Source organism: Neopelma chrysocephalum, unplaced genomic scaffold (assembly GCF_003984885.1).
Source record: "Neopelma chrysocephalum unplaced genomic scaffold, ASM398488v2 Primary Assembly neopelma1_61b, whole genome shotgun sequence".
Lineage (NCBI taxonomy): Eukaryota > Metazoa > Chordata > Aves > Passeriformes > Pipridae > Neopelma > Neopelma chrysocephalum.
Genome location: NW_020897717.1, coordinates 11,678,026 through 11,692,072, shown reverse-complemented (window position 1 = coordinate 11,692,072; position 14,047 = coordinate 11,678,026). Strand labels below are relative to the sequence as shown.

Here is a 14,047-nt window from a genome sequence, read left to right as displayed (position 1 = left end):
GCATGTTGCATGCACATGCTACACTTCAGGCTGGTACTGATTGAAATGACCAAGTTAAAAGTCTCATTTTAAAGAATGTGTTTTAATGAAAAATATGACAGATTCTTAATTACAGCAGAAATACTGAGCACTGCTATAATGCCATCATGACTCACTTTAACAAGGTAATCAAAAGGGTACATGTTTTCATTCCTTTTTAAAAATTGCCAGCGGAACAGCTAAGCAAACTATTTTGCTGATGCTTAATATGTCAGTGATTAAAAATCAGACCTGAATATCTGCAGTACCAAAATGATGATTTGAAAAAGATTGTGATTACGGTGTGATAACAGAGGTGGCTGAGGCTAAGTTTGTGGTGAAGGTCAATTTAGCAAAATAGTTACAGAGGAAAGGTAGATTTTTGGGTACTTGGATGAACTGACTGTAAATTTCCAAAACTCTGGTTAAACTATGAGATAGATATATAGATATATAGATATATAGAGATATATATATATATATATATACTTTCTTTTTGGCTTGATTCACTGCTTTACTATCTACTAGATGTACAGCTCCATATGCAGAAATCCCTTGTCACAGGTCAATACAGCATTGGCATGTGTTGTATTTCCCTTATTGTATTTTGACATTTCTTATCCTTACTGCCGAAGTCCTTTCTGTCATACACATCATGCCTGCTTGGTTATCCAGCCTATGGACACTCATTTTTCTTTGGTTGGTTTCTGCAACAGATTAAACTTTAGGGACTTCTCTCTGTTTGTTTCTTCTACCATATTGTTTGACTAAAGTACTTACGAAATTAAAAGATCGCAGAATGCCATGCAGTATTGGAAACTGCCGTCCCTTCGAAGCAAAAGGCTTTTTGTGTTGAGCTTGAGGTGACTGGTTCAGGCAGGGCCTCTTACATACCAACACCAGAATAACGAAGAAAGTTCAGTAACAAGCCTTAGAAGACTCACAATGCAACAAGAACCAACCTTATACTGGAAAATTCCTGATGGTTTTCTCATGATCTAAAGATAAGACAATATTCTGCAGGCTTTACGCACAGCCATATAAAGTCAAGAAGAAATGTTCAGGTTGATAGAAGATGACTGTACCTGCCTTTTCTAAGTGCTGTTGTCTTCTGAAAAGTGGAAGCTTAAAAATAATTCCCCAAATTACTCTGGGAGTCTTTCCTAAGATAGCTGTTTCTGGTTGTGGAAAGCATTCAAATTGCCTCCACTAGGAGCTAAACTTGATGATCCTCTTGGGTCCCTTCCAACTTGAGATATTCTATGATTTTATGGATTTTTTTTTTTTTACTTCACTTTCAAGAATCATAAACTAGCTTAACAGAGAATATCACCAATGAGAGCATCCTTAATGCAGAGGGAATTTCTGCAAAAAAAGGCTAAACCGGGCATTTTTTTGCACGTTCCAGAGGTATGTTTCATTAAACAGTTGTACCCTTGAGAATAGCTTTGAATGAAACTGAGAGGTGCCAGTAGGGACACTCATTCTCAAGGACAGTTATGTGCTCTGCAAGTTCTGCACATTCTCTGCCAGGTATCATCATAAAGTGGTTCCCCACAGAGATGAACCACCTCCGTTTCATTTACAGTTTGTTAGAAGCATCACCTCTTTTAGATGGGCTGATGTACATTCTGTAGTTTTCCTAGAACTCAATCAACGGAAGAAGTACCTGATATTTCTTTCAGTCTGTTTTAGGTTGGTAATACCAAAGGACTTTTGCTAACCACAGGTGGTTTGGGAGTTAAAATGTGCAAGGGGGAAATATGTGTAGTTTTTCCTCAGTCAACGTAATTACCTATCCTAGCTCTCCACAACAACCTCTCAGTTGATGGTGACTAGTTTTTCTTTCTCCTGAGGGAGTAGGGAGCACTCCTGCAGATAGTCCCTGGTATAGCTTATGCAAAAATCACTTTTCTTGAAGGTTTTTCAGCGTATAATTTACTTTTTGAATAAGGAAGCTTTATGCAGAAGGTTTTTGGCACTTCAGAGAAATAAAAATACCTGTTTAAGATGTCAGAAAATGAAATTCATTGATCAGGTTTCCAGTGCAGGTAAGTTTGGATTTCTGTTTTCTGTCTATACTGTAAAAGCTTTGCAATTGGTGTAAAAGTTTTAGATAAAACCTGTTGTACATACTTGTCATACTTTGGATTTCACAAAGAAAATTTTTGCTCTGAATTTCCACTACAACAAGAGGAAATTTGGATTTATTGATTATAAGAGTTTACCTTTCAGCCTATATATTGACACTGCCAATGCTGATGTAATAACTAAGATTCATGTTCTGATGCCTTCATTACTGACAGAGGGATCTCAGTGAGCATTGTTTGCATAAATAAATAGGCAAATGGTTACGTAGCCCATAGTAAAAAATATGCAGATATATTTGTCTAGGATTAATTAATTAATATTAATTTTTAAATTAAGATAATTTGATTGATGATAATGCTCCAACCACATAGACATAGAACAGGAAATAGAAGTCGAACTTCACTTCCAGTATCCTGCCAATCCATCCCAACTTGAGTTAGGGTCAGATAGAGCTACAGTGATGTGCATAGTCCTAATAATCAGCTTAATCCTCCATCATTCTGCTGAAATTAACAATAACTGTGCTCTCCAGCTTACTCCACAATATTAATGTGATTTAAATCCTTTCCCTGTGGGTTTCAGTGTAAGGCTGCAAGTCTTTCGCTAAAAGTCAAGGAATGCACATCAGACAGGATCAATTTTGCTGAATTTTGAGGGGTTTGAACAGAACTTTGGAATGTTCCTCAGTGAGAATGCTTCTCCCAAGGTGCCCTCCAGTGACAGTGGTTTTGTCATCATAGACAAGGTACAAAACTGACCTCCTTTAGACCCAAGTGAAAAGTCAGTATTGGGTATTCAAGAGCTTCCCCCTACAGAGGGGTGAATGGGAATCTAATGATACCAACTCTTCCAACTGATTTTAGTAGTCATAAAGACTGAATGGGCATGATGTTTAACTCCACACACAGTGTAGCCCAATAAAGAATGGAAAGAGAAGAGCACCTGCAACTCCAATTCCAAGTGATCTGTGTTACTGGATAACCAGTTGTACCTAAAATTCACTGTCTCAATTTTCATGGGTGTGTGAATTCATGTTTATATATTCAGGAGAGTTGAAAATGGATTTAAATCTAGAGTCTATGCTGCAAGAAAGAGTGGATTCACCCAGGCCACAATTATGTGACTGTTCCTTTAATACCCCTTGCGACAGGGCAGTGGGAATGAAACTGTGGCAGTGCAGACATTAACAAATGGGTGCAGGGTAAATGTGGAGGTTTCCAGCACCTGCTGAAATCATAGCTATGTCCTCTCTGCTATTCTTATCTCTCTGTTAGCTACAATAAAATTCAATGCAAGCAGATTCACCTGAACTATAATCATTCTAGGGTTATTCTTCAGGCAGTCTTAGATAACTGAGTGTGAGTGATGTGTAAAAGTCTGGTATAACAATGCAGTCTCAAATATTAGCTAAAAATTTTCGTAGCATTTTCATAGCTGAGTTGTTTTAGTTTGGGGGGGGTTGTTTTCTTTTTTACGTATACAGCCATAGTATACTGAATTTTGAAAACCACTGCAGGTACTGATTTTTAAAATTACCCTATGGGTGTTGGCTGTGCTTCTGATGCTGTCTACACAATTATCCAAAACAATTTTAAGAACATAAACATCTAGGCAGTCTGATTCCCATTTTGCTAGTTAGAGCTGGCATAAAAAGATAGACTACAGCAATATATTATTCTGATTGCATTCCTTGTAAAATTGTCTTGTGTATCAGGATCAATCCCTACTGTTCTGAGCTCATCTGTCTGATAGGAGTCAGAAAAGAAAAAGAATAGATGAAATATTAAATGCTTTCAGAAAATGAGGGAGAAAGTGCACTAGCTTTTAAAGAGAAGCAGCATGTATCGTTTCTCCTTCCATTGGCTGTTTATCCAACATCAATACAACACTTTAGGAGCCAAATTACTAAACAAGCTGCCAATTAGGCTTGCAGTCAGCTGGATAGATTAGTGGCTAAGAGAGGCAGATACAAGATTTTCATCTCTTGAGCCAATTACGCAAGTGAATTACCATCCACAATGCTCCTTGGAAGATTTGAGGTAGAAAGACTGACTCTGCTGTGATAGACATAAGTGAGATCCAGGGTAGGGGGTAAGGGTTAGCAGGCCATGTATTGCAAAAATTACCCAAGCAAAAAAGAGATCCTTCTAGGAAAGGATTTAAAGGATTTAAGGCTGCTGGGAGCGATAGAAGAGGAAATAATAGTTGTGGTATGCTCTGCGAAGGCATTGCTGTTCTGCTCACAAGTCTTAATCATATAAAAGAAAGATGAAAGGGCAAGACTATATTTATGTACAGTGTCATTTTCTCAGAGTGGTTTAAAAACCTGCTTTCTTAACATCAAAAATAGTTCACTGCCAGAGATGAAATTCCTTCACTATGCCTTCATTTGTTTCTTACAACTGGGGAGGGGGGAACCAAACCACACTTTCTTAAAAAGGGTTATCTGAAGATTGAACCTATCTGTACTCTGATTTTATTCAGACCAATATAAACCAAACATGCTTGATGTTTGTCTTATCCAGCAATTGGACCATACAAATAAATATTGTCACAATAGTGGTTTATGGGGTCACAGTTCCTTTATTATTCTATAATACACGATAACTTAAATGTTAAGCTTTTAATTTTTAGAAGCATTTTGCAAATAAAATGGATCTGTCAGATGAAAACTGTTCATAGGCTCATTTGTTTCCTGATGAGAATGTTGCACACTGGTGTAACATTGTTTCTTAAACATGAAGCAAATTTAAAAGCTGAACTTTTGCAAGCTGCTGTATCCAAAAATGATTAAACAGATGTGAAGCCTGCAGCAGCATTAGACCTCTGATCTGATTTTAGCTTACAGATGGAATTAAATTAATTCATGGCAATCACTGTAAAATCAAGGGTATGGCACTGAATGCTAGTGTACTGTTTAACCAGGACATACCTGTCTCAACAGCTGTTAAGAAAAAATTACATACCTTTATTTTTCATTGAAACCTGCCTTTAATGCCATCATAAATATCATACCAAAATTAAACAAATGTGATGAGTTTTTTGTTTTCCCCTTCCCAGTTTTATCACTTACTCCTCATAGGTTTCATATCCCATATATGTAAGGTCATATATATCATACATGTAGACCTTGAGATGTGTCTATTCATATACACAAAGGTTTGAGGATGGCCTTTTTTTCTTTCAATTGGCAGTATTACAAAAAGAAGGAGCATAAGTGAGGGTATTTCACCGTGTTGTCTTTTCAAAGAAGTTACTGTTCCTCCTTACTTGTGTAATGGCAGCCACTTCTACATGCAGAACATTCATCTGATAGATCAGGAACCAGTTGTTACGGTTGCTAAAAACCCTTTTAGTCTATAGAAAGAAAAGGCTCCGCACAGCAGATTTCTGCAAATTACTAGTGCAGAGACTTCCTTGTAACTCCTGGAACCCCAGAAAACCTCATACAGCAATAACCTTAGAAAAATGTCCCTCCAAGTTTTTTTTTTTAATCTGATTTTGCATAGTTTTTTGTGGGACGACGCAGTGGGTTGATTTTGCTCTTGCTCCTGGGTGGGTCAAGACTGAACACGTCCCAGAGGTAGGACAACCATTTTCAAGGCCACTGTGCTTGGACCATTCTCTCTAACAGGCCCTACTGGCTAGTCCAAGAAGTGCCATAGGCATGAATTAAAAACTGAACTTGAAGATGAATATTGCAAGGACAATTACTGCTTTTAATTAGAAAATAAAAGCCCAAAGCACAGGAATGGGGGTCAGGGGAATAGCACACAGTGTAGCATGATTTTTAAGAGCTCTCTCCCGTCATACAGTCAATCAGCAATGCAAATGTTTTTTTTTTTCCCCAATTGCTGATTGCTCATGAAATAGAGGAAGGGTGCAAACCACTATCCATATTCTTTGGATTTAAGTAAAATATGTTGCATTACAGATAAATTTTTCAAATGATGGGTGAAAATTGGAGGAATATTAGAGACAGATATAGATAGTACTTATATAACAGCTGACTATACTGCAAAAGAATGGTCTGCATATATTAAATATTTTTCACAATTCAAATAAAAGCTATTCATATTCACCTCATTCACAAGAAGGAGTAATTAGTCAATTAGTAATATAGGCAAGACGGTTGGGGGTATGGTTTTGCCTTGCCACAATACAAAGCCTCCAAACACATTATTCTTTGGACAGTGTATGTTGTTTGACTGTTTGCCCAAAAGTGGATTGTGAAACCAAGTTTATTGTGGTTTCTCTTCTCCTTCTTTTTCTTTTTTTTTTTTCTTTTTTTTTTTTTTAATCTGGTGCCATACAATAGTAAAACAGAACTCTGAGGGAGAGCTTCAGCTTTTAACAGGAGATAGAAAAGTGTGTACAGTGAAGGGGAAAATAGTTACAGTGTACATTCTAAAGTACTTAAATGTCTTCAGAAACAAATTATTCCAATTATCCTGTCACCAAAAAAAAAAAAAAATTGAGCTACTTCAAAAGGTATCAAAAATAGAAACAGCAGTTTACTAAATAACATGTCAGGGTACAGACTGTTCTTTCATATATCTTCTTTGTGAAGTTCCTCTCTGGCTGTCTTGTGAATTGAAATTCATACAGAAAGGTACATCTGTTATAGGAAAAGGTCTGTGGGTTTTTCCCCCTAATAGACTAACAAAAAAGCTGTTTACATTGTGTCATTCTATGCCTTGCATACCATTCCAGCAGCATGGCTGCCTTTGCCTAGGCAGCATTATGAGTGGTTTAATGTTTCCAATTCTTAGATGTCATGAAATACACTCTTTCCTGCTTAGCAGATCTGTTGGATCTTTCTTCCCTGTTGTTTCCCCCTTAATTGTTCCACAGACATTTACTGGAATGATGCTTCGTTTCTTATCATCCCTTCTCACTAAAACCAGACCAAAACTTCCAGGATTTTACCTGTGAGGCTTACCAGAACTTTTATTGAACTTTTATTTCTTTCCCTTTTCTCTGAGTTGGAAAATTGCAAAGGAACTAGGAAGGTTGCAAAGCCTGTGTTGTGTATGCCAGGCAGTGCCAGGGACTCGTCTGTATAAAAATTGCCTCTGCCTGTGGGGGCCTGAAAAGAAAGGAAGTCTTGGACGTTGAATTTTGTGCTGGTCAGTTCAAGAGGAACCCTCTCGGGGACTTGAGGCTGCTGACTTAAAAGCCTTTATTTTAAGCCTAGCATTAAGCATAGCTTCAAACCAGTATTAAAGGATGCCTTCCCTCAATGCACTCCCTTTTTTCTTTGACTCAGGAACTGAGATAGTGGAAAGCTGTCTGCCTTTTATGTAGCCAGTGTTTTACTGAATATGAACAAATCTGTAGTGGATAATGCTGGAGTACTGCAAGTTCATCATCACAATCATCATGAGCTTTTTAATGTGCACCTCTTGTTTTTAGTTTCTGTCTGTGTATGCGGTTTCCACTGTGGGGCTTTGCTTTTTGTGTGTGAGTGTTTGATAAATTAGGCTTTTCAGAAGCTCATGTTCAACTTTTCTTGCGTTCTTGTTTAGTAAGTTAGTATAATGAAAAGCCAGGTGCTTGTCAATGGTAAATTCTTGATTGAAGACATTACAGTCTTCAAAAACCCAAAACCATAGTCTACAGTATTTTTCAAAAAATAGCAGGCCAGAATAAATAGGTAGATAATTAAACAGATAGTTTTGGAAGCTGAGGACACAGAAGGGGTTTTTTTTTCTGTTGTCAGAGTGAGGGAGATGTTGAATAATGGTGAAGACAAAATCCAGCTGCCTACATGCAACTGTTTGTGTTAGTTCAACAACGTCATCCCTTTTCAAAATTGTTTGCATGGTGGAACTTGATAAGTTTTAATGCAGATTCTTGAAATAAGTATCATTTGTATCCCTCATGCAAGATAGTTTTAGATGGGAAGGCTTATCCACGCATCATCTCCAAACTCTGGTTTGAGGATTTGGATGAAGGGAAAGAAACAGCTTTGTTATGTTCACCTCACTTTTTTTTTTTTATGATGCATTTATGGAGAAAAAAAGAACCTGTTATTAAAAAAATAAATCAGTTACACTAACACTTGCAATGCTGACACTCTTTTCTGCAGTATGTGTGCAGCTTTTCTTGGATATCTCGATGCTGTGGAGAGAAAAGTGTAAACAGCACTTAAAAACATTGAAAATACCAAAAGTAGACTTGGATGTATCAAATCTCACAATGTTCAGTAAAAGAGAAACTGAGTAAAAATGTAACTGAATTTCAGAGTAGATGACCACTTGTCTGTACTGTTTCTGTAACAGCTGTAATGGTTTAATCAGAACTTCTTTATTGGGTTTTCTTGAAGGAAATCTTAAGCATCAATAAATATTGCTAAGAATGGAATGATGGTCGTGTTAGTATGATGTGTTTCTCCTTAGTAACTGTATAGGACTAGAAATTCAGGTAACCTTACCAGTATATTGGTAGACTTGTGCAGGTGATTTGCGTTCTTTGAGGCTGATGTAACATCCACTGTAGTGGAATATAAAAGATCTGTGACAAAACTTGTCATATTTAAAAACTGAATGAGTCTTCCATAAATTAAAAATAAAGCGTAAGACTTTATTATTTAGAATCATATACAGTCAAGAGGTCAACATGTGCAAAGACAGCCTGTTCTAGCAACCTGTTAGATGAATTAGGAGAATAAGAAGGTTTAAAGCTTTATGGGAGATTATCCTGCTCTTCTCCGCATGGCAGGCAGTGCTGATTAATGCTATGTGTTTCTTTAATCTCAGGGTTTGTAGGAGAAAACACCCAACCAATCCCAGAAAACAACATTGGAAACAGAATGCTTCAGAGTATGGGCTGGACCCCAGGCACGGGCCTTGGACCAGACGGCAAAGGGATAGCAGAGCCCATAAGAGCCATCCAGAGACCAAAAGGACTCGGACTTGGATTTAGCTGACAGAAATGCACTCTGGCTGCCCAAGAAAAATAAAGCTCAGAATTATTTTAAAAATACGAAAAAAAAAAAAGAAAAATGGCAAATATATTATTTGTTGTGATGGGCAAATCCAGTGATTTTTCTCTCAAAGACCGCTGAAGTCAATGAGCTTCACACTGGCTACACCAGCTGCAAGGTACAGCCACAATGGCAGAACTGGCATTCGAGTCTAACTTTACAATGGTGCTAAAATGTACAAAAACTTCTACTTTTTTTGTTTTCTGTGGTCTTAAAGTTTATATTAAGCATAAAATTCAGTTTATTCACTTTTTTTCCTAAAAGCTTCTGACACAGCAGGTTTTAGTTTTGTTTTGTAAGTACAATTTCATCTCAAGAGCCTTGATAACATTTGTCAAGGAAAGTGGAACTTTTTACAGCTATTGTGGTTTTCCCCTCTTCAGGCAAAGTTTCCAAACCTGGTATTTGTAGGGTTTAACAATATTTGAGGATAAGCTGTCGTTATGCCCATAAGATATACACTTTTCCCACTGGAAGGTGATATGGTATGCAATTTTGTATAAGAGCATGAAAAACAGCTTTGTTGTCAGAGAAATACCATTCCAGCATCATTTTCTGCCAATGTATTACTGTCTTCCACATTCAAGCTCAAAAGTAATGCTTTTATACTTGTTTTTACATTTACAGGATTATCTTTTCTCAGAAAATATTTTAAAACATAAAAGTTTACTCTGACTTTGGATTTCCCTTTATATTAATAATTCTCAGTGTTGCCACATTTAGGAATAGTTTGAGCTTTGAAACAGGAAATTGTATTTCAAAGATGACTGTCTTTCAGTGCCTGTATTGTGGGGTTTGGCATATTTTAAACAATGCAGTGTTCAACATCGTTTGGTTTGTGACCATGCTGTTGCCAATGAGCCACAACCTTTAAGGATCATGAACAGAAAAAGGGCAAGGAGAAGCAGGATTAGGATGGAGGAAAGGAAGGAAAAAGATACTTTGATGGCATCTCACAAATCTAAGCTAGCAATTTAAAATCAAGAGGGATCATTAAGTGTTTTAATCAGTATCCTAATGTATCTAATGTCAGCAGAAGCAATTTCATTAAGCACCAACCAATCAAGCTCCTAGGGTACTTATTAGTCCGCAGGATAAAACAAATTCCACTTTAAAATTAAATGATAGGGCTGAAGGAAACTTTTGTTATGATGGACTAAGAAGAAAATCCTGCCCCTCTTACCACCCATGCCTGTAGTAGCTGGCAATATTTACCCTGACTGCGGAGGAAACAGGATTTGATTCTCCAGTCTTTTTTTTGCTCCAAGAGGAGGATCTCTCCCTTCCTCAGCTCCCAAACTGCAGAGAAAAATACTTAGTTCTGGATGCTTGCAAAGATATTTCTTTAGGATAAAAAGAGCCCTACTTCATTCATGTGACTCTGAAATACAGTGATTAACTTTAAGACGTGTTTTTATTACTTTTTTTTTCTCTCAGCTTTGCCCATTTTTCCAGGAAATAGCAGCAAGAAAATTACGAATAGCAGCATTATAGAAATGAATTTCCTTAAAAGAAATGTTCATACTTTCCACTGTGATAACTGTCAGTTTGGGAACATTGTTTTGCCATGCACCATAGTGTAGAGTGAAAGATTAGTACCTGATGTTGTTTTTATGATAGTTGAATGCACAATGCACATGTTCTCTAAGTTTTAGAAAGATTTTTTTGCTGTTTAAATACTTTTTGTGATTGTGTGGTTTGACTTTTTAAAATTATAAGAAATTTTAAACAGACTTGGGATTTATACAAAAACACATACACTTTTTAATGGAAGGTTTGGGGGCACAGTATTATGTGAGTTTGCCACTTCAAATATTTCTTACACAACTGAACTGGGTTAAATACATTCCATATTCAAAGAATTTCAAGGCCACAAAGGGCCGACAGTCTGGAATTCTGCAGCTGGCAGAGGTGCCCACTTGTATAAGTATTATTTCCAATAATGCATTTATGTGGCCTGCACCTGTTCTGTCAGTGCCATGTGCTACCGAGAGCAAGCAAATTCTAACGACCTCTTTGTATTGTACACCACAATCAAAAATCCGTTAAAATACTTTTCAATGTTTGAATTGAGAAAGTGATTTTTTTAAGATCTGTTTGTTGTAGTTCTATTTGCAAAACTGTAAAGGAATACTCATTCCGTGTTAAAATTCAGTTGTTTTGCTTTGGTTTCAACACCTGCATATCTTGGGCTGGAAGTTCTAAGTATGGCACATATAACACTTTGAAGTATTTCTGTGCAATTTATCATAGCAGTAGTTCCTCAAGAAGTAAGTCTACAGCTCCAAAAGTACTTGTAAATGTTTCCTGTTTTTAAGAGATAAGAGGGAAATAATAGATGTGTGTTGAGGGAAAATATCTTTAGCCCATTCAACTCTTTTTTCATCTATTCATACAGATACAGTGAAGCAGCCAGTCTAGTAAACAGTCATAATGGAAGAACTATTTAGTCAGATTGAAAATCTTACAACTTTTTGTTTTAAATCACTCTATTAGTAAGAAGCTATTAGACATTAAGATTAGTCAAACTGGTTTTGATATAGAGGTAGATACACTTTGTTTTCCTCAGGTATTATCAATAGATGCCACAGCTGACAGTACACTTTATCTGTTAGAAGCTGTAGAACTAAGTGATTAAAATATTTTATTGTAGTGTTTTGAGATATTTTTTGTGCAGTAAAATTTCCATTCTGACTCAAACTATCATTTCATTTTCACTTTTCCACATCTCACAGGAGTGGTTTTAAAGATATTCCAGTAGTGTAATTTCGCACAGTTAAAACTAGTGTTAAGAAACAAAACAAAAATTAATTGTAGGGGTTTTTTTCCTTTTTTTATGGCCGTTGCAATGTTAGCTGGCTTTGAAACAGGTCGAAGTACTTGGTTTTACTGGTTTTTTCTTCAGATCTTTCCTATGTCTAACTTGCAATCATACTATGATACCTGCTATAAAGCTGGCTCACATTATTTTAAAATGCATACAAGTATTTTCAGATAGTAATTCTTTTATGTCTGTGACACTGAAGAGTTTTTGCCTACATAAATAAATATGGGATCATCTTGTATCTAAAAGTTACCATCCATCACTTGCCAGATTCTTTCCATTTAGGTATTTGAATCAGTAGCTCAGCTGTTACTGTAATATTCTTCCTCTGAAGAATGTTTAGTGAAGAGAAGAGACATTGCCTATTATTGCATTGTGTTTTGCTACATGTTCCATGGTGTCTCAAAAGTTCTGTGAATTGAGCCATTAACTGTTAATAAAAGAAACTCATGAGCAGTATCTTATTTCTAAATAAATATTTGTTGAAGTCAGAGAAGCATTATCAATATGCCCATTTTAACAGGTTTGTCCCTGCATTTGTCTTTCTGCAATTTGGTCAATAATGGGTGTAGAGTGGCAGTAAATAGCTAAATAATATGTATAGAATGCTTTGCTTTGACGACACAAATGCAAGATGAAATAAAATAAATAGACTCCATTCTTCATGAGTTTTGTATGTTCTTTTCTTTAAACTGTGTTGTTACTGCACAGGTGAGTACAAAAACACACTGTTTCTGAAAATATAATTAAGGTGGCTAGTATCATGTACCAAGCAGATGCATATTATGCTAAAGCTATTACACTACCTTGTAGATACCTTTTCACTAGTACTTCTTTTCTAGGTTATTATTATCCAGTTGAAGAGGTGACACCACGATGTCAGGAAATGCCTAATTTAAGATGTTTGCAGTACTTTTCTTATGGTATTTTAAGACGTTTGAATAGAAGTTCTCCTCACTCCTTAAGTATGTGTATACTTTGATAACTGTGACAGGGCCTTGTGCTTTCTCTTCAAACAATTCTCCAAAGTTGTTCCTGCAAGGAAAACTCACACAGCCTTTGTTTTACTTTCCCTTACCCTATGCTCCCAGAGCACTTTCAGTAAAGGCGTGTCAGAAATGGGAATTCCTCCCCTCTAACTTTAAAGTCAAGAAATTTTTTAATTAGACTTACATCCCTAGCAGAGTTTTTAGGAGCAGTGGGGTAGTATTTAGCACACAGCAATTCCATAACCACGTTGCCCACCACAGAGTCCCATTCCTAAGGGCAGCCTGTGCATTCAGTCTGAAAAAAACACAGTCTGAATTACTTCTTTATCAACCAGTTGTCCAGTTATAAAGCTAATGTGAAATGTTAAATGAGAAAATGGCATTTTTAAAGATTGTCATGTGCTTTTGCTTTGAATTCTCCCTAGAATAGGTTTTATTGTGGTCCAGTGGGGTCTTTTTACAGGTACAATATTTATCTTTTACTTCAGGGGATTTATCTTTTACTTCAGTGACCTCTCTGTGCTGAAAAAGTCTTGGAGGAGTTGCAGCAATTTCAGCATGGATGTTCTGCTTCTGGGGGATTTTGCTAAAAAAATACCTATGTAGAAACTTTACCAGCATAAATTGATACAGGATGTATCTATTAAACTGTAAGAGAGTTTGTTGAGTAAAACTATCAACAAACATTTTAAGTGTGCTTTTAGTTATTGTGGAAAGCTTTAAAAAAGCAATGGAAGTTTCATGATTAACTAGTAGTAGGTAACTCTAGTGGAAATGTTTGGGCTTCTCACGATTCTCTTCTGTCCTACAATAAAACAGATATTGGAGGTATTTTGACCGTGGTGCTGTGTTGCTTGTATTTGAATATTCACTCTTTAAGTAAAAGGCTGAAAATCACTGAGATTCTGTAAACTGTAACTCCTGCACCAATGAGAACTGAGTTTATTAATACCAGCTATGAAAAATGGTTTAAATTAATAGGAGATATTGCATCTATAGAAAGTTGTGATTTTGGCCTGACTGTTTATAACATTGCTGTGATTAATTTAAGTATTGATGAGTTCAACTTCTAAAACTGTGAATATAAGTCATTAGTCTCTGAGGGATGTATGTGTTATTGTAATATATTTACCCTGA

General features: G+C 36.4%; 1 protein-coding gene across 1 annotated transcript in view; it reads left to right on the top strand.

Moving 5' to 3' along the window:
* GPATCH2 (G-patch domain containing 2) overlaps positions 1–12,579 on the top strand; it is a 122,257-nt gene extending 109,678 nt beyond the window's left edge. Inside the window, exon 10 of the mRNA XM_027681870.1 lies at positions 8,871–12,579. Within this exon, the coding sequence (XP_027537671.1) occupies positions 8,871–9,040 (170 nt within the window). The 3' untranslated portion in view covers positions 9,041–12,579. The remainder of the gene's footprint in view (positions 1–8,870) is intronic.
* Positions 12,580–14,047: the final 1,468 nt, after the last annotated feature.